The sequence below is a fragment of the Lipotes vexillifer genome, unplaced genomic scaffold (genome assembly GCF_000442215.2).
Source record: "Lipotes vexillifer unplaced genomic scaffold, Lipotes_vexillifer_v1.1 scaffold7, whole genome shotgun sequence".
NCBI lineage: Eukaryota > Metazoa > Chordata > Mammalia > Artiodactyla > Lipotidae > Lipotes > Lipotes vexillifer.
Window position 1 is genome coordinate 6,123,553 of NW_006792683.1, and position 21,740 is coordinate 6,145,292.

General features: G+C 36.9%; 1 protein-coding gene across 1 annotated transcript in view; it reads right to left on the bottom strand.

Annotated features, from left to right (window-relative positions):
• Window positions 1–21,740, bottom strand: part of NET1 (neuroepithelial cell transforming 1) — a 50,903-nt gene that overhangs the window by 27,920 nt on the left and 1,243 nt on the right. Inside the window, exons 2-3 of the mRNA XM_007465825.1 lie at window positions 8,888–8,954; window positions 5,491–5,550 (exon numbers count right to left, since the gene is read on the bottom strand). Coding sequence (XP_007465887.1) covers window positions 5,491–5,550; window positions 8,888–8,954 — 127 coding nt within the window. The remainder of the gene's footprint in view (window positions 1–5,490; window positions 5,551–8,887; window positions 8,955–21,740) is intronic.

The window sequence follows — 21,740 nt, forward strand, 5'->3', positions numbered from 1 at the left end:
GTCACATGGTAGTTCTATTTTTAGTTTTCTAAGGACAAAGGAGGCAAGAACATACAATGGAGAAAAGACCGCCTCTTCAATAAGTGGTGCTGGGAAAACTGGACAGCTACATGTAAAAGAATGAAATTAGAACACTACCTAACACCATACACAAAAATAAACTCCAAATGGATTAAAGACTTAAATGTAAGACCAAAAACTGTAAAACTCTTAGAGGAAAAACACTCTTTGACATAAACCACAGCAAGATCTTTTTTGACCCACCTCCTAGAGTAACAGAAATAAAAATAAAAACAAACAAATGGGACTTAATTAAACTTAAAAGCTTTTGCACAGCAAAGGAAACCATAAACAAGACAAAGAGGCCATACTTTTAAAAATCACTTTGTGAAAACAACACAAGAGGGGCTCTAGAGTCATGAAGCTGAAAACAGGCTACCATGGCCCACTCCTCTCACCTAAAAATACAGGAAAGGAAAACTTAATGTACTTCATAAAAGAATCATGAAACCCATTTAAAACTACTATAAGAAAACAAAATGTGGAGTAGAATAATGTCTTTATAGCCTAAAATAAATGAAAATTATAGAAGTTATGAAAGAACATAAAGTTCAGAAATTAGGCAAGTGGAGGAAGGAGGATTTGAAATGAGGTGATAGAAGGAAAGAATTAAAAATAAAATTATTTCAGAATGAAAAAAAACAATGACTAATGCATTGAGAGAAAAAGAAGGTAAAAAAGGAAGATGAATTTAAAAATAAAAAAGACAAAAAAATGTTGCGAAAGAAAGTGATAAAAAGAAGACCCAACCTAAATATAAAGGGCAGGGAGGAGAGGCAAAAACAATAGAAAAAATACCAAAAACTATAATTCAAGAAAAAATTCTCCTAAAACAAAAGATGACTTGAAACTATACACTTATTATAACTTTTCAACAGTGGCACTTTATACCAGAAAACAATGGAGTAAAATATTTAATATATTCAAGGAAAGAAAATATGAGCCTTAGATTTCATATTCATCCAAACTAACCTTCAAGTATAAAGGCTGCAAACAAATTGATATGAACATTCAATAACTCAGGGAATACTGCTCCCATGAACACTTCCTCTGAATTTACTCAACTCTAGAGCAGGGGTCAGCAAACTTTTTCTGTAAAAAAAAAACAGTAAATATTTTAGCCTTTGCAGATCACATGGTCTCTGTCACAACTATTCAACTTCTGCCACTGTAGTGTTTTTAAAAGCAGCCAAAAACAATATGTAAATAAATGGGCAGGTCAGATATGGCTTGTGGGCCACAGTTTGCTGACCCTTGTGCTAAAGAATGAGCTTCAGAAAACCAAAAACCTAAAAAGGTATAGATATAAGGACTCCTGCTGATCATTAAATATATACTTACCTGTAGAACTAAGTCTAAATGGTGGTTATCAGGGTACACAGCATAGTTTACAATGGCTGAATGTGCTGACCCTGGAGATAAAATAGCAAAACTATTTCTTTAAAAATGGAGGGGGAAGGGTGAGCTGTGATAGGGCGAGAGAGAGACATGGACATATATATACTAACAAACGTAAGGTAGATAGCCAGTGGGAAGCAGCTGCATGGCACAGGGATACTGGCTCTGTGCTCTGTGACCGCCTGGAGGGGTGGGATAGGGAGGGTGGGAGGGAGAGAGACGAAGAGGGAAGAGATATGGGAACATATGTATATGTATAACTGATTCACTCTGTTATAAAGCAGAAACTAACACACCATTGTAAAGCAATTATACCCCAATAAAGATGTTAAAAAAAATAAAAATAAAAATAAAAAAATAAAAATGGAGAATGATGAGTGTACATGAAAAGTAAAATAAGCACTTATTACTTTAAATATATTAACTTAGAATAAAGAGATTACTTCAGTCAGAGGAGAGCAGAGGAGAGGAGGGAGAAGAGGTGCTAGTTAATTAAAGCAATGCTCACAGGAATGAACAAATCTACAACAGACAAAAAGAGAGAAGTGAAGGCATCATAGAAAGATAACCAATAGAACAAATACATGAATCTTCCTAAACACTGAAAGATATAACAAAGCTAAAACATACAAGTAAAACAAAAAGGAGAGAATAAAACAGAACACATAAGGAAAGATAACATGCTATTGTTTATCCAAGGAAGTGGGATATACAAACATATGCAATTACTTATAATTTTAGTAAGTGGAAGGATAAACCATGAAATTAATAAAAGGAAAAAAAAACATTTTGTATAGAAGAAAGAAGTAAGGTACAAGAGCCAGGGATAGAAACAAGAATCTTGTAGAACTGACTTTGAAATTCTACACAATTTTGTTACATGGTTATAAGAAAAATTAAATTTAAAAAGCAGTAATTCTTAAAAATTGCAAATAAAGTGAGTTGGCATAATTACACATAGAAGAGAACTAGTTCAATAATTTTAAAACATAAAATTTATATATCCTCACTATAACCTATATATAAAAAACAAAAAAATGTGAAACTTAAAATTTTTTCAGTAATTTTATCATTTGTAGTAATGTGGTAGTAATTTGTAATAATGTGGATTTGTCTTTGAACCAAGGGTAAATCAAGTGAGTAATTATGTCAGTGTCCCACAGAAACCAGATTTTCGGTACAGGTGAAAGAGATCTAGACAGTAAGATTAATGAGATTAAGTAAAAGATCCTTTAGCATTGAATTTAAAATATCAGTATAAACTCATAATTTATTTTATCTTAAAAATTATATATATATTTTTAGCTCTGTCCATTAAAAAGGCCTAAAAACAATGATCAACTGGTAGCAACAAATGTTCAAAATGCCCAGATTTTAGCCTCTAAAATCAGGGCTTTTAGAAATGACTGATTCCAGGTATGGAGCAGGAAAAAGAGAAATGTACACGTTGGCTTGGAATAACCTGTCATCCAGGAAGAAAAGGAGGCCATTTAGCCTCTAGATATAAGGTGAGGGTCATGTCAAAAGGACACAGGGAATCAAAACGTTGTACACCTTAAATTTATACAATGTTATATGTCAATTATATTTTAATAAAGCTGGGGAAAAAGGACATAGGCGCCCTCCTGAGGCAGCACCCAGAGACCGAAGATGGGAAAATTTGAGCATAGTAAGAGTAATAACTAAAATGGATCAAAACACAAAAAATGTGTTCATACCCATGAGTTCATAATAATATTAAAAAGAAAAATCATTAGTTACTTTTAGAGCATTTTAATGAATAAAACTCATTATTTTTGAAAACTGATAAAGGAAAGGAATCAAACACTTGTCCTACCTTTATTATAAATCAGTACCTTTGAGTAACCAAGGCTGATGAGGGGAATTTTCTCTTTACAGAAGTATTCCAGTTAATAAACAAAGGACTGATAAAGGCACAATATAACCACTTTGCAACCTCCAATGAATAAATGGATCTAGGCAATGATAATTAATGTTGGGAACATCACAAAAAGACATTACATACCTTCTGAGGGAAGTAAATAATAGCCTCAAACACTCTAGATCTAACTACCAATTTATCAGAAATACAGAGGAAAGAGGAACACAGGAAATGATACCATGGGGATGCAGTCACAGCTTTTCAGGCTGTGGAAAGCTCCCCAGGAAAAAAGACATGGTTCCCTCAACAACAACAAAAATTTGTAAGAAAACAAAGAGCTAGAGAGGAAACCTATATATTAAAAGATACTAAAGAGATATAATCAATCTCACTGTATGGACCTTATATGAATTACAATTCAAACAGACAAAATTAACAAAAACAAAACAAAACATGTTTAAGACAATCAAGGAAAGTGAGAAAACTGAATCTGATGATACAGATGAAATGATACAATGTCTAGGATTTGCTTCAAAATAATCCAGGGGAGGGTAGGTGAGTGGATAGATGATATGAGACTGATCTGATGGTATATTAATTATTGCTGAAGCTGGGGTGAAAAAAAGGAGGATTGTCTTTAAGTAGATCTGACCATGGATTTTATTGTGGCAAACTCTTATTTCTGTATATGATTTCATTTGAAGTATACCTAAAAATACTCAGGGTTGCCATTCACACCTTTTTCTTTCTTTGAAAACAAGATTTTAAAAATGTCTAAGATTGTTTTGCAAAAAGCCTAACACTTAAAACACATAATTCTTCTATAAAGACATGTACACATACCCACAAAATCTGGATTGCCAGATCTGCTAAAATCTAAATGATGGGCAGACCTATAAAAATTTAATTTTTAGAAAATACCTTGTCTTTAAAAAGAAGGAGGGACTTCCCTGGTGGTGCAGTGGATAAGAATCTGCCTGCCAATGCAGGGGACCCAGGTTCGATCCGTGGTCTGGGAAGATCCCACATGCCATGGAGCAACTAAGCCTGTGTGCCACAACTACTGAGCCTGTGCTCTAGAGCCCACGAGCCACAACTACTGAGCCCGTGTGCCATGACTACTGAAGCCTGTGCGCCTAGAACCTGTGCTCCGCAGCAAGAGAAGCCACCGCAAGGAGAAGCCTGCATACCACAATGAAGAGTAGCCCCCCGCTCACCGCAACTAGAGAAAGCCTGTGCGCAGCAACGAAAACCCAACACAGCCCAAAGTAAATAAAAAATTAAATCTTAAAAAAAAAAAATTTCCAACCCTTTAAAAAAGAAAATAAAAATAAAAAGCAGCAGCTGCCATCATTAAACGTGATGTCAAACATTTTTTAAAAATCTTACTTTAAAAATGTATAACTTCCATAACAATCTTTTTAAAAAGGTTCCTTAAAACCAAGATGGTTCTGTAAAACTTGCCAACTGACAAAAATGAAATAAGTAATTTCAAAGATGCCAGAGTTTTGGACTTAACTACAATTTTACAGAAGAGGATTATTTGGGGGGGGCAGTTTTTTAAAATTATTATTACATTTTTCTTATTCTTTTCAAAAAATTTTATTTGAGTATAACTGATTTACAATACATTATTAAATATAATTATTTACATAAATAATTAAAAATAATTATTACCATTATTAAAAATAATTATTTTTAAGTTTGCACTGGGTTTTAGTTTATCGTAGATCACACACTGGAAACCCCTGGGCTACATCTGGCTTGTAGACAAGTTGTTTGGCTTGCATGGTTTTTTAGATTTGGGGGCTAGAGCACAGGAGCAGCTACCTCTCTTGAGGAGAGGCATGGTGCCCTTCTAGTTCACCACAGTCCCCCATCTACTCCTTTCTCTGCATAGGCTACAGGCCTGGTCTCCTTAGGCATGTGAGTTTGTGTTCACTATTATTTTGAGGGAGGTTTTCTACTTGTTCTTAACAAAGAAGTAGAACAGAAAAAGGAGGATATCTGTAACAGCCAATATTATTCAGTTTTGCACTTAATAAATGCAAAATGCAAAAACCCCAGCATTCATTATTTTTACAGCACAGAAATAAAATGCTATCTGCATACTCTTAAATGCTTTTGCTTGCCAGAGCAGTAAGGCTTACCTTCAGATCAAGGCTGCTAAGGCTTATGACATCATCATCTTTTGCTCTTCGTTTTCTTTTCTATAAAAAAGAAAAAAATTTATTCTTATATAGAAGGCATGCATGTTAGTCCATTAAACAAAGACCACATACAACTAGAAAAATCAGTTTTAAAAAGTGAAGTCTTAGGCTGTATTCATAAGAAAATTATTTTTATGAGGGATGCCCATAAATTACTGCCAGCACATACTATATACTTTCCAAAAAGTCCCCTCTGACTAAATCATCCCTTGCTGTGAAGTGATTCCACCCTATTAAAAAACTTACTATCTAAAGTTTTTCAGAACAGAACTCTTATGTAAGTCAAGTCTATACTTGTTACAGAAAAAGTAAAATATGTTTTATATATAAAGATAATAAATTTCTTAAAAAAGGAACACATATTATTTATCCTATGGGGGGGATTGATTTCACTAGGAAAAAAATATCCTTTTCTCATGACCCAAGTAATTAAGATTTATTGCCTGAAGCAGGATTTATCAGGTGGAAAATGAACATGCATGTACTGGGAGTACCTTCCAGTTATCATTCATCACCTTCATTCAGCCCTACTGGTGCCAGTAGTGACAAAACTGTGTATATAGCTTTAAGTTCTGGTCCTTAATCAATACTGAAAAAGAATCCTTAAGTAACATTTCTTCTCTTAAACCTCAAAATAACTTTTCAGATTACTTGTGATACAGCCTAGCTCTTGGGAACTCTCAAAACTGACAAGCCAGGGCTCCCTTCCAGGACCTGGCCCCACCCTGAGGAGCAACTGTTGAGAGCAGAATCAACATAGAGCAGGATGGGGGCAACTGAGAAAAGGAAAGATAAAGTCCAGATAGAAGTGGGGGAAATATACGGAGCCTGGAAGTCTCAGAAGCAAGCCCCATGAAAACAACAAAAGAGGGAACTCTATGAAGTTAGAAAAACTATCTGCACCAAGCCTCTTTGTAAAAGTTCAGGAAAACTAAATTCATATTAAAATGAACAGAAAATTCCCCAAGTCAAATTCTACACAAAATAACTGTAAGAAGAAAGAGAGAGAATAAGAGGCAGAATAACATCCCTACGGGGAATGAAGTCACCTCAAAAGGAAATGCTCACAGAAGCAGAGCAAACCTATAAAATACTATTTCGAATTTAGCTAAAAAGACATTAAGAAAATGATACAAGACATGAAAGAACAATATAAATCAGAACTGGGAAAAACTAAAAAATGAGGTGACAGAACTCAAGAAATCTCTATTGATTCTAAGGTTATATCCAGAAGATGCAGCAAAGTATGAATAATATGATCCTAATTTTGAAAAGCAAACTAAACAAAAATCCTGCTTATGTGTATCTTATCTGTGAGGCAGTGTGTGTATTTGTAAATAATTATATGAGCAAAATATAGAGGGATACATACAGTGTTGTTGACATGGGTTAGCATGGAACTGGGGGAATGGAAGGACTTACATGGGGAGAAGAGAGGAAAGGGGGAGGAAACTGCCAAGCAAAAAGAAGATTGTACTGAGGGAAAAAAAGCATGTACAGGATCATACTTATGTATTTATATAAAATCTATACATGTGTGGACATATGTATAAAGAAATTTAACAGATTTTAAAACATTCTACTGTATTTTCTTTTAACTATTTTAAAGTTTCATTTTTCATATTTGTATAGTCAACCCATCTAGAATTTATTTTTGTATGTATGTGGTATAAGGTAATTTGGCTAATTGTCCCCACCCCTAACATCATTTGCTGAGAGCACCATTCTTTCATAATGCCTGTGACACAATAAGCTCTCATAAGTCGGTTTCTGGGTTCTCTATTTCATTCCAACGGTCTATTTATCTACACTTGCACCCATATAATGCTGTGTAGTTTCTGTACCTTTGGAGTGAGTCTTAATAGCTTATATGCTCAGTCATAATGCTCCCTGATGGGTACACTACTTTCCCTATCCTGGGCCTTCTATTTCTCTGCATGAATTGGGATCTATTACATTTTAATGAGATTTCTATCAGAACAGCATTGCCTTTATGAATTAATTTGGGAAGAATGGACATTTTCATGCTATTGAGCCTTTCCTTGCATGAAATGGTATCCCAGACGATATGCAAGGTATCTTTCCTGGAATACAGGAGGAAAATGTTAGAACTTCAATTTTATGTATTTCTTAATCCTTAAAAAATAAGCTTTACTAAAATTTAATACACAGATGATGAGCTCATCATCAACCACATTTAAAAATGTGAGTTAAAGATAATGGCAATCTTATCAAATCCATTTTAGAAGTCAGCCCCAAACTGAAATTATCTCGACTATTTGAAATATACATTTATGTCCACTATCATTAATCTCACCCTAAGTGAGTACTGAGCTTTGAAATATTAGCTAATAAAGTTGCTACATACCTAAAAATTATAAATAAATATATCAGGGGTAATGCTCAAAATATTTTTGCTGATAGGCTTGCAAAACCAAATTTGGAGACATTTCTCTACTAGTTTTTCTGTTTAAGTTTAGGTTCTTCAACTAGTAAGGGAAAGGGACCAAGATGAAAAAAGTTTGAAAGGAAAATGTGGAACTGCATTAAAATCAGGAGACTCTTACCATGAATGCTTTACTGACCACTTAATGTATGTAAATGCTATTATTCACAGAAATCTCGAACAGGAGCCCCCAACAGAAGAACAAATTAAATACAATAGAACAGAATACAAATGAAATGGCACATCATCGATACATGCACATAGGTAAAGTTTGGCAAACTAGAGGCAGAATCGTTTTTGCTATTTCCCCCAAATAAGAAGAGCATAAGAATCATGTTCTATTTGTACATACTTTATTTATATGAGTATTGTGAAGTAATGAGTATTTAATTATAAAGTCCCCCAATTTTCTGGTGTCACTTTGCACAAGATTAGATGCCTCTGTAAAGTCTCATTCTAAAAATAATGGAGTCCCTCTATACTAAGATGACTAATAAAAGAAATGATTCATTCATTATATATATTATCTACAAGCATTTTTATTTTTCAACCAAGAAAAAAGCTGTTAGAGTGTGTGCATAAAAATAGCCTCACATTTCATTAATATAGCCTCTTAATCTTAACACGGGTAGGGATGAGAGAAAGAATTGCATAGAGTTAAAGATGAATAGATCTGATACTTTTCAAAATATATTTTATATTTAATTGAAATAAAAATTTCTTTCAGTTTGTTAGCAGAAAAGAATTAAATTAGGCTGCCAAAGATGGTGATAGAAACTCTGTACTTCAAGGTTTTCAGAGAGGTACAGACAACTGAGCTGTACACCAGACTGAAACACAACCCAGGAATTAACTAATGTCTTGAAATAAAAAACCTAGGTGTCTACTCACCAAAGTGAAGTCCCAATGGGGGCCAGGTGTTAAAAATGTGAAGGAGCTACCTCTCTGAAGGGAATATCTGTTAACAGAAAATTCAAACAATAAATACACTGAGAGTAACTTCAGTAAAATAAAGCACTAGACAGATAAAAAGCTATCTTTTTCATAGTTTCAAAACTGTTCAAAGTAGCCTTATTAGTCATTCAATTGTAGAAATAAGAGGAAGGGTATATAAAAAAGTAAAAAATCAGGGTATAGGTTCTGGTCATTTTCAGAAACTTTACAAAAATGAAAGGAGCTTTATAAAATTAGTGAACAGATTAAGAGTATTTAAAGAAAATAATTCAAAACAAGCAGAGTTTATTCTAGGAACATACACATGGCTCAATAATATGAAATATATTTATACAAATATACTGCACTAATAGGTTAAATAAAAAACAATAAATGATGCAAAAATTACTTGATAAAATTCAGCATTCATGCTTAATATTTTAAAAAGAATAAAAGAATACTCTTAACATAATAAAACCTAAATGCATTTATTTTGTATTTCATGTTTAAATCTCTTCCATGTACTGATTTTTTTAAAAAAATTATGATTTAATAAACCAAATAAAAAGCTTTGAATAACTATATAGGAGACAAAGGTCTCAAGTAAGATTAAAATTTGACTAGGATTTTGTTCTTTACTACTAAGTGACACATTTTCATCCTGTGTCATCTTGTCATTCAATGTAAAGAAACAAAATAATCCTTATGACAAAAATCTGTCTTCACCTTTATGAAATATAAACCTCTATGTTTATAAAACATGTAGAAAATCACGAAACATAGCTAGCATATGAAATAAATTTTATAAACTACACTTAGGAGAAAAGCAAAGGCTATTTATTCAGAGCTTGCTACGGCAAGGGAGATGGCCACCATCACTTGTGTTTAGGCAGACTCAAAGGCAGGCTGAGTAATGAGAAAGCTTTACAGTGGAAATAAGGGAAGGCTTCAGGTGTACCCTGACTGGCAGGAGGAAGCTGTAGGCAGGTTAACTAGGACTAGGGCATCCTATGTGATTTACTGGGTGCAGATTTGATTTGTTCTAGCTGGTTTTAAGTTGGAAGCAAGGACAAAAATTAGGGAAGCTGGCAGTTACTGATCAAGTCCCGGCCATCTGGGGCCAATTATTACAGAAATTACTGAGCTTAGCTTCCTGCATTGTCAGGCCATTGTCCACTTGTATATTCTGTCTCTCATCCTTGACCCTCATAATGGGTCTATAAGTTACAGAAAACCACAGATGGCCGTTATTTCTACAAATATTTAGAAGCTTAAATCAAACACAAAGACTTTTACAGTTTTCTAAGCTAAATATAAAACAAGTTTATTTGACAAGGAACACAAGTGAAAATGGCTACAAGGAGAAAGAGGATAGCAAAATGGCTTCACAGAAGAATTAATACTTAAGTAATACTAAAGCTGAATCAAAGAGAAACAGCAATTAGCAAAGCATAGAAAAGCCAGGAAAGCTCTGTGGGGAAAGGGAATAGTACATGTTAAGGGGGAGTGAACTGAATTATATTCAGGAAACTGCAAGTAGTTCCTTATGTTTGAGTATCAAAAAGAAATAAAAAAGGGCTAGATCATGATAAAAGGCCTCACACACAATCCTTAAAGAGTATGGACTTGATCTTGAATATGTACAGCAACTGTCAGCAATTGAGTTCTAAGAAACAAGAAGGCTGGATTGGAAGAAGGCCACTCTGGTCAGGAAGACAAGTTAAGAGGCAGTGCCAATATTGCTTACAACAGATGGTAAGGGGCAGAGGGACAGCAGCAAGGTTAGAGAGGAAAAGCAGAGCAGAGAGAGGGCTCAATGGCATAACTGGATGGAGAATTCTTTTCCTCCCTAGGCCTGTTCAGTTACTATTAAGGTTCCTGACATAGTGAAATAGGATGACACTAATAATAATTAGAAACAGATGCACAAAGATCTTAAGTTTTTGGGTTTTTTTTGTTTTTTTGTTTTTTTGCGGTACGTGGGCCTCTCACTGTTGTGGCCTCTCCCGTTGCGGAGCACAGGCTCCGGACGCGCAGGCTCAGCAGCCATGGCTCACGGGCCCAGCCGCTCTGCGGCATGTGGGATCTTCCCAGACCAGGGCACGAACCCGTGTCCCCTGCATCGGCAGGCGGACTCTCAACCACTGCACCACCAGGGAAGCCCCCAGATCTTAAGATATTTAAAGCAAACATTTCCTAAATAATTACTTGGAGCTCAAATAAATTTCTGAGGGCCTCTTTAGTGGAGCAGAATAACCTAAGGAACTGATGATTTCTTGCCACTGCAGAAAAGTCAAGCAACAATGAAGAAAATAGCATGATTTTTGATAAAACACTAAGACATCAGCAATAAATTATAATTCATATGACTAAAGAATACATGGGGGGCTTCCCTGGTGGTGCAGTGGTTGAGAATCCGCCTGCCAATGCAGGGGACATGGATTTGAGCCCTGGTCCGGGAAGATACCACATGCCGCAGAGCAACTAAGCCTGTGTGCCACAACTACTGAAGCCTGTGTGCCTAGAGCCCATGCTCCGCAACGAGAAGCCACCGCAATGAGAAGCCCACGCACTACAACGAAGAGTAGCCCCCGCTCGCTGCAACTAGAGAAGAGCCCGCACACAGCAACGAAGACCCAACGCAGCCAAAAATAAAATAAAATAAAAATAAAGAATACATGGATATAGTATTATAGTATACATAGATAATATCAATAATATTATAAGCAAATGCCAAAAGATTACAAGGAAAACAGGACCTTCATATCTTATGACTCCACAGAGCACACTTTTTAAAAACACTCCTCTAGGTAAATGCTATCATATACTACACGGTTAAAAAGAGCCCCAGTAGGGACTGGGTTGAGAAGCAACAATTATGATTTCTCAGATTATCTTTAATGTAATACAAATATTCATTACAAAGTAGTAATCATAGTGGCACTTAAAATAGTCAATAAACACTTCCGTTCGGGTATAAGACAAGTATTAAGGAGAACACAAAACCAAAGCTATTCATTTCTTTATTCCCTAGAATTGTCCATACTGACCTCAGAATGAATCTGATGTTTGAAAGCTGGAAAGAATTAGCTGTTCGGAATTTTAAACAGGTCAACAAACTGGAAAAATATTTCCAATTGGATGGCAAGATTCTTTCCAGCACCAGTTGTAATCAGCTTTACAGTAATGCTATTTTTTCCTATTTCAATAACAAGTACCTATTTATTTTGAAAACTCATGTAAAACAGGAACCCAAAAAACAAATTGTGCCCTGAAATAATGTGAGTCAGTGCCGGCTTTCAAAAATCTTGGAAAGATATATAATCATTTTTTCACAGGGGTCAGACTCAAAATGTAACACAGCTATTTTAAATCCTTGTGGGAAAAATGTTTGATTTCATAAAACATTAAAAATGGCCTTTCTAGAAGATACCCAGTACAGTCCATTTAAAAGGGAGCTCAAAGGCTGAAATAAGAAGTGACAGTTCTTCATCTTTTCAAGAATTTTTGTCCAATCCCCTTTTTTCATATATCCAAATAATTATAACATTTAAAGCATAAAATAAACTAATACCTAAAGGAACTAGCTTGGCATATTAATTGTGTTTCCTACTAACCCCACTGTGATTATTCCTTGGCCTCTAACACATTTCCTTTTGTATCATTTGGTGTGTTTTCAAACTATTATTTTTACACTAAATTTAGTCTAAACAAAGCGTAATTAAAATGGCAAAGTTGACGTTCAAAAGAAAATCACCCTGTTATTTCATTCTTAAACCGAATTGTATTTTCAGAGATTATGACTTGTGTCACTGCCCTCCTCCATCATGGCAGGTAATTAAGAGCTGAATTGGATTTATAATGGCAGATTTATAAATGGCAACATTTTCATAAAGTGTACCAGACAATATAAGTGACTATTCTAATTAAAAAGGAAAATAAACCACAAAAATATAAAGATACTGGCTTATAATAAGATAGGTATTTAAGGTTTTACAATGAAAATAACCAAAATGAGTTAGCAAAGTAATGTTTTTTAAAAAGCAAGCTAAATAGAAGGGCTAATGATAGGAATATAGCAGAGTAGGTCATTGAAATTAGCAAACAAGAAGACTTGAGGCATAGGGGCATTTGAAATATGACAAAGTATAATTGAAAAGTTTTGGGATGCCTCCAGATCTGTTAAGAAAAATTACTTCCTATGTGAAAACAAGAACACAGTAGTACTGATATGCAGCTGTTGGGTGCAACTCAAACACATTTCTCAGCCTGATTACAAACAACTATACATAACTCACAGAGAGCTAAATTAAAAATGTAATCTGTAAATGCCAAAGGTACCATGAATGCATCAATCTTACAGAATGAACGGTGTAAACTATTCTTTATAGATAACATTTGTTGGTATTTGGAGTGCTGAACTACTCAGTGTCTCAAGTGCTTTGCAAATTAGACAATCAGTGACAAAATTCACTTATCTGGGTCTAATATCTGAGGAAGCAGACATCTCCTACTGCTTTGACTGCTTAGCATCTTAAGGGATTGTCTCCTTTCCACTTCGGAAAGAGCCTGGTGGAGCTGATAATCACGTAGACTATCTCCTCTACCACACTGGGGTTTTCTCACCTGTATCTGAGAGTCCCAAGTAACAGATACGTCTTGGAACATCTCTAGTCCAGAACACAGCTGAGCATCTAGAAACCAGCATGCACACACACATTCCAGACATCACAACGTCCTACACTAACACTCAAGACTATCATTCAATGCCTTTGCATTACGAATTTCTAATATACTTATCAGGTTGCCTTGCCCACAGCATCAGATTCAGGAGACAGGGTACAGGGGATAATGCCAGCAGCAAGTAATAGTGAGGGAAGAGAAAAATATCTAAAAGCTACTTCGTTAAAAATCTAGTAGCCTTTGGAAAACAGTTTGGCAATTCCTTAAAAGGTTAAACATAAGCTTACCATATGACTCAGCAATTCCAGTTTTAGGAATCTACCCAAGAGAAATGAAAACATATGTCCACACAAAGATTTGTATGTAAATGTTCACAGCAGCATTATCCATAAATAGCGAAAACTGGAAACAATTCAAATCTCCAGCAACTGGTAAATGGAGTAACAAAATGTGGAATATTCATTTCATATAATGGAATACTATTTAGCAGTAAAATGGAATGAAATACTGATACATGTCATAATATGGACAAACTGCAAAACATGCAAATGCAAAAGATTATATATTGTATAATTCTATTTATATGAGATGTCCAGAAATAGACATTTATAGACACGGAAAGCAGATTAGTGGCTGCCTAGGTCTGGGGGTAGGAGCAAGGACAAACTGCAAACAAACTTGAGGGAGTATTTGGGATGATGAATGTTCTAACAGTGACCTGTGTCTATAAATTTACTAATAATCACTGAATTGCACACTTACAATGGGTGAATGTTATGACATGCAAATTATATCTCAATAAAACTGCTAAAAAGTACAGTCATTTCAATGTGAGAGGAAATAGCCTTAGGAGCTAGTGGGGGCATCCTTTTATTTTCAGCAACTATTAATATAAATAGTAATAAAATGACAATCCGGGATTATCAAGGATTGGCTCAATTTGTGTTTATATGCCCTAATTTCGTTTTTTAAATGTTTTGAAAAATAGTCCATCCAAGAAGTTAAATTCCCTTAAAGGCAACAGGAATCCTCAGCTCTAAGTTAACAGAACAGCTAGCTTGGCTTAAGAATATACCTTTAACCCTGGATGTCCATTCTACAAATTCATCAGTTTCACTAGGAAAACAAAAGTCAGAGATCTAGCATTGTGCTGTTACCAACTATACTGTACCACCTCTACAAAAACTGACAACAGAGGTAATTGCTAAATATTCCTTGATAGAGGGTAAGTTATAGCTCTAGTGCTTCCTGCAGAAAATGAAAATAATGACACAAGATTTCTGGAGTATTTGCCGTGTCTAGGTACTATTCTAATGTTTTACTTGAATCACCTACCATAATTTTCACAACCTTATGAGACAGATACTATATGAAGTGAGATTTAAAGAGATTAATCACAGCCTTATAAGATAGATATTACTAATGAGCTAGACACTATGAAGTGAGACTTAAAAGAGATTAAGTCCTCAAGAGGAAGAGTTTGAACCCAAGGAGCCTGACTGTAAAGCCTAAACTCTTAAACACTAATGTTTTATTTGGCTGTGGGTCACAGTCTCAAAGAGTGTACATTCCCAGAGAAAATAATCAGCTGAGTCAAAGCTGGGGCTAGAACAAACTCAGTGTCAGGAAAACTGGGCCAGAAAAGCAAGCTGCCTTCTGAGCTATGGGCCGCGTGGTGGGGCCCAGGGCTGCCTGAGGACAAGACCCTGGCCTATTACTACCCAGAACAAAAAGAGAGGGACGGTGGCGCAGGGGTAAAGACTCCACGCTCCCAATGCAGGGGGCCTGGGTTCAATCCCTGGTCAGGGAACTAGATCCCACATGAATGCCACAACTAAGGAGCCCACCTGCCGCAACAAAGACCTGGTGCTAATTAATTAATTAATTAAATGAAATTAAAAAATAAATAAAATTTTTAAAAAACAAAAAAAATCAAAAAGAGAGGGATGGAAGAGGAAAAAGGAGCAAGAGGCCTGCCACATAAGAGGCAGCCGCACAGAAAGCTTACACCCCAGTGGATTCCAGATGTCTCCACTCTTTTCTCCCTAATTATCTTGCCCCTGCCATATCCTATAGTAGTCATCACACACATTACGTTCAAAAAAATTTTTTTACCTCAGTGTGAAGCAATCCCCCGTATCAATATTTAGCAGAGGAAAATCAGCTTAATAATCCGTTATTTAACTTAGTACAGATTTAAAGCAGTAAGCCATCTCTCCTAGGCTCTGCACATCCTAGCCATTTCTACTCCCTGCTCATTCTCTAGTCTAGCCAGTTTCTTGCCTGGATGCCTGGGATTAACAATTAGCAACAGATGTGGCTGGAAATGAGCTCCAACCACGTGGGTAGGTTGGCTAAAGGGCAGGCCCTGTAAACAGTAATATGCACGCAAAAGTGTGTACACATGTACGTGTACACACACACACACACACACACACACACACACACACGCTGCCTAGTTTCACTATGAATTCCTGACCACAAATTTCAAGTGATCCTCAGTTCTGCTCAGCAACGCTATTAGATTTCCCTTGTCATTTCCTTGCCTACCTTCTAAAATAACTATTTCAAACCTTTCTCTCTTTACTTTTCCAATACTCCTTCCCCACCCCCACCTCACTAACAGCTTTGACTCTGCACCTTATTATATTATATCCCACATATTTACACTGTCCAGTCTACCAACCATAGACCTTTTCTTCTCTCTTGTTATAGTGGATAAGCTCTATTATTTAAGGCCAAGCTTTCCACTTGTACACTGGGCCATATCCTTGGTTCTCTACTCTTAAAAGCAGCCAGAGACAAAGAATAAGAATTAGATATTAAATATAAATGAATCAAGTGTAACGATACAAATTCCAGGGGAATATCCCTTCTGAATAAGGGAAAATGGCCAGTGTAATAAGGTTGTCTTGAGGAAAAGCAATTGTGTGATCAATCAGGTTGTGAACCAAATTAGCTTTGCAGAGAACAATATTTTTACTTGAGAGAATGACTAACAGATAAACTGTCATTTGGACTTGAGTATTTTGCGGACATTTATCTATAATGAAGTATTGCTGCTGCCAATGATAAAAATTTGAGCTTTCAAATGAAAATTAGAATTTTTTGAAAATTGTACCCATCACTATGAGCATGGCATCCTCCCAATACTTAAAAGCTTTCACATGAGATTGGTGATACTATTAATAATTGTGATTTTCTTTTTTTTTTTCTTTTCTTTTTTTTTGGGGGGGGGGGTACGCGGGCCTCTCACTGTTGTGGCCCCTCCCGTTGCGGAGCACAGGCTCCGACGCGCAGGCTCAGCGGCCATGGCTCACGGGCCCAGCCGCTCCGCGGCATGTGGGATCTTCCCGGACTGGGGCATGAACCCGTGTCCCCTGCATCGGCAGGCGGACTCGCAACCACTGCGCCACCAGGGAAGCCCAATAATTGTGATTTTCTGATAGCATGTAACAGTATGTATCAACCTTTAGAAGATATGCTTAACTTTCTGTGCCAGTATTTTCCAAATGACAAATGCATAATGTCACAAAATCAAGGATGGGTAAAATAGATCTATTCAAAGTCTTAACAGACCAATGGATTTTAATGTAACAGAGAATGAAAAGTTCATTGCTGTGGTTTCAGATTCTAAATTGCAGCCACCTGCTAAGAAACTACCACTTGTCAAGCTCTGGTATATTATCAAAGAATATCCTCGATTATCTGAAAAGCCTATTAAAGTACCCATGGCCTTACTGAACTGAAAATATGTCAGGGCAGATTTTCTTTATCTACTAATATACTTCATTCTTTATATACTTCAACTTTATACATTGCAACACATTATATACAAGGTGATATAAGAATCCAGCCCTCCTCTGTTAAGCTAGATTATCAGTGATGTCAAACTTATAGAACTGCTGCCCTAGAGACAACCTGCACAGATACACAGAGGAAATGTACCAAAAACAACAACAAAAAAGAAACTAAAAACCAAATATACTGTATACAATATACCAAATAAACTCCTCTGAATTATGAAAAGAGATTTTAAAAACTATTATAGCTAATGATATTTCATTGTATAAAAGTATAATGTATTTAATTTTCTTATTTTTTCTAAACTTATTATAAAAATGTGTTGTGATATACTTCCTTGTACATACATCTACATATGCTATGCAACTGCTTTCTTAAGATAAATCCCTATAATTGCTTGGTTTAAATATACACCTTATTAAAATGTTGTTTTATCTACCAGATTTCGCTCCAATATACATGCAGTGAGAGTACCAGAAGGAAAGGAGAGAAAGGAGCAGAAAAAAATATTTGAAGAAATAATGGAGCTGCGGAGCGGTGAGGGGAGGAGGCAGAGGAGGGAGACCTCTAGGGAGGGTCTGCCCGGCACCATCCCCCTCGCCACAATGCCCAAGCTGCCGCCATGGCTGCTGCTGGAGGAGGTGCAGAACATGGCTCTACATTCAATATTTTGCAATAAACAATAATGGAAAAGAATCTGAAAAAGAATATATATGTATAACTGAATCACTTTGCTGTACACCAGAAACTAACAAAACTTGTAAATCAATTATACTTCAATTAAAAAAAAAAGACAACCCACAGAATAGAACATATCTACCTGCAAACAATGTATCTGGTAAGGGACTTGTATCCAGAATAAAAAGTCCTTATATCTTAATAATAAAAAATATAAATAACCCAATTTTAAAAATGGGCAAAGGAGGGCTCACTAAAATTGGCCACATGATTCTATTCATGTGAAATGTCCAGAAGAGGGAAATTCATAGAGACAGAAAGTAGATTAGAGGTTGGGGTAAAGCAAGAAAGGAGTGTTGGGGAGGGGGATGAATAACTAAAGGGTATATGGGTTTTCATTCTGAGGTGAAGAAAATGTTCTAAAATTGCCTGGTGATGGTTGTACACGTCTGTGAATCGATAGGACAACAATGAATTATACACCTCAAATGGGTGAACTATAGTATGTGAACAATATTTTTAAAAAAGGTGATATTTTCCTTTTCCTGTATTTTTTTTTTTTTTTTTTTTTTTTTTTCGGGTACGCAGGCCTCTCCCGTTGCGGAGCACAGGCTCCGGACGCTCAGCGGCCATGGCTCACGGGCCCAGCCGCTCCACGGCATGTGGGATCTTCCCAGACCGAGGCACAAACCCGCGTCCCCTGCGTCGGCAGGCGGACTCTCAACCACTGTGCCACCAGGGAAGCCCCACTTGGGGATTTTTAACTTGGCCATAGTTGGGCTGCAAGGGTTCACGAATCTGAAATTTTATGTATATGAGCACTTTTTAGGAAACAGTTTTCCTAAGATTTACTGTCATGGCATACAAGGTCCCTTCATGATGTGACTCTTACTTCAGTAAAATCTCTCATCACTACCTCCTCTGGGTCTGAGTCCTCTCCTACACAACTGGCGTCAAGCCACAGTGAACTAGTTATGATACCTAGAACTCATCATGCTCATTTGCTTAAGGGCCTTTTAACATTTAACATCCTTCCCCCATATGACGTCACCCATTTACACCTACGCTCTAAACTGCTCCTCCAAGACTCAGGGATTACCACAGGGAATCATTTCCTGTCCTCTCCAGTCAGGGTAAGTTCTCCTTTTATTTGCATCTACGGCATCATATATATAGTTATAGTAACTGCTGTCATACACTATTATAATTATTAACTTTCTTCCCTATATCATTATAAGTTCTTCCAGAGTAAGGACAGTTTTTTCCATCTCCATACTCCTAGTGTCTAACACTCACATATTTCTGGAACAAATCACACCTCATTCTCTTCTCAACCCACTACAAACATTCTAAATTCAATATTTTAACTGTTTCATGGAAACTATCCAAGGTCAATATGCTCTTCTCATTACCAGATTTAATGGTCTTTTCATTCCTTATCTAACTAAGCTTTCCAGTCCTTCCTTATAAGTCACATTTGACACAGTTTACCATGTCCTTTCTCAAAATCCTTTCTTACATTTGGCGTCCTGGATCCTGAGCTCACTTGGCTCTTTCTTACCTCACCAGCTGCTCCTCTGAGCATCCTCATTACCCCGACCTTTAAATGTGGGGAGTGCCTCAGGGTTAAGTCCCCAATCTCTTCATTTTTTAAAAATAAATTTATTTATTAATTTATTTTTGGCCACGTCGGGTCTTCGTTGCTGCGCGCGGGCCTTCTCTAGTTGCGGCGACCAGGGGCTACTCTACCTTGCAGTGCGTGGGCTTCTCATTGTGGTGGCTTCTCTTGTTGTGGAGCACAGGCTCTAGGCGCGCGGGCTTCAGCAGTTGTGGCACGCTGGCTCTAGAGCGCAGGCTTAGTAACTGTGGCACACGGACTTAGTTGCTCCGTGGCATGTAGGATCTTCCCGGACCAGGGCTCGAACCCGTGTCCCCTGCATTGGCAGGTGGATTCTTAACCACTGTGCCACCAGGGAAGCCCCCCAACCTCTTCTTTATTCAGACTCACTATCTAGATGACTTCACAATGCTGTGATTTCAAGTCTGCTTGCCGACAACCCCCCGATTTATACCTAGTTACACAGATGCATTCACTTTATGAAATTTCACTGAGCAAAAAACACTTACGATTCATGCCCTCTTTCATTCGACTGTTATACTTCAATAAAGCATTTTTTTTAAAAAAGAGAAAAAAGCAGAAAAAGAGAAAAGAAAAAGGAAAAAAGAAACTGGAGTGATGAACTCCTTAATAAGAGTCTTATAACACATCCCAAGGCAAACTCCCCAGGTCTTTCCTTTGTAGGAACATGGAAACCCATTCTTCTGGTGCTCAGACCAAAAACCTTGGAATCATTCTTCATTCCTCTATTTCTCTTAACTCCACATTTAATCCATCTGCAAATCCCGTCAGCTCTACTTTAAAAATACATCCCAAATATGAATATTTTCCACCACATCTACCACTCGGATGTTTCAACTGCGATGGCCTCTTAATTGGTCTCTCGGATTCTATCCTTGCCATGTAACAAAGCGATCCTTTGAGAAGACAGATCACATAATTTCCTACTGCTTCCCAACCACGGATTCAAATTTAAAGTCCTTTTGGCAGTCAACCATATACTACCCGATCTGGCCCCAGCCATCTCTCTGACCTCATCATCTACCTTTCTGCCCTTTGTTTCACTACACTCTAGTGACCCTGGCTTCTCTGCAGTCCTTGAACATACCACATAGGATTCTACTTGCACTTACTGCCTTTCTCCCCAAATATTCACATGGCTTTGTTCCTTAATTTCTTCAGATCTCTGCTTAAATATCATCACTATCATCAGAGAGGCTTTTCCTTGTGATGTTTTAAAAACAGCAACATGACCCTCTCCTTATCTCTATCCCCCTTAGTATGCCTCTTCACAGCATGACCACCTGATATTTTATTATTTATTTCATTATTGTCTTTCCTACCCAAGCAGACTTTAAGCTTCAGGAGAGCAGGGAGTTCATCTGTTCACCAGAATTCCCAGTATCTACAACAATGTCTGGCACTAGGCAGGTGCAATGAATTTAACACTGCCCCACTTGATGTTTTCGAAATTCTATGTTCATTTTCCCTTAACTAGGCTTTCCCGATTCTTTCCCGATTCTCCCATTTCTCAGTCTCAGAGATGATGACATCTCTCTCTCTGCTCTTTCACTTCTTCTTAAAGTAGGCTGTAATCAGTATAAAAGTTTCAGGCAAGGGTTATCGTAAGCTTCAAAATAAAAATCAATATCTAATGAAAGATACTGTTCTCTCTGCATGATAACTTACAATGAGTTTATAAATGCCTTGTCTATGAAAGTAAGGTGTTTTCCTTTCTCTCAAAAAGAGATTGGCGGACCTCCCTGGTGGTGCAGTGGCTAGGAATCTGCCTGCCAGTGCAGGGGACACAGGTTCGATCCCTGGTCCGGGAAGATCCCACATGCCGCGGAGCAACTAAGCCCGTGTGCCACAACTTCTGAGCCTGCGCTCTAGAGCCTCTGAGCCACAACTACTGAGCCCACGCACCGCAACTAATAAAGGCTACGCGCTCTAGGGCCCATGCTCCGCAAGAAGAGAAGCCACCGCAGTGAGAGGTCCGTGCACCTCAATGAAGAGTAACCCCTGCTC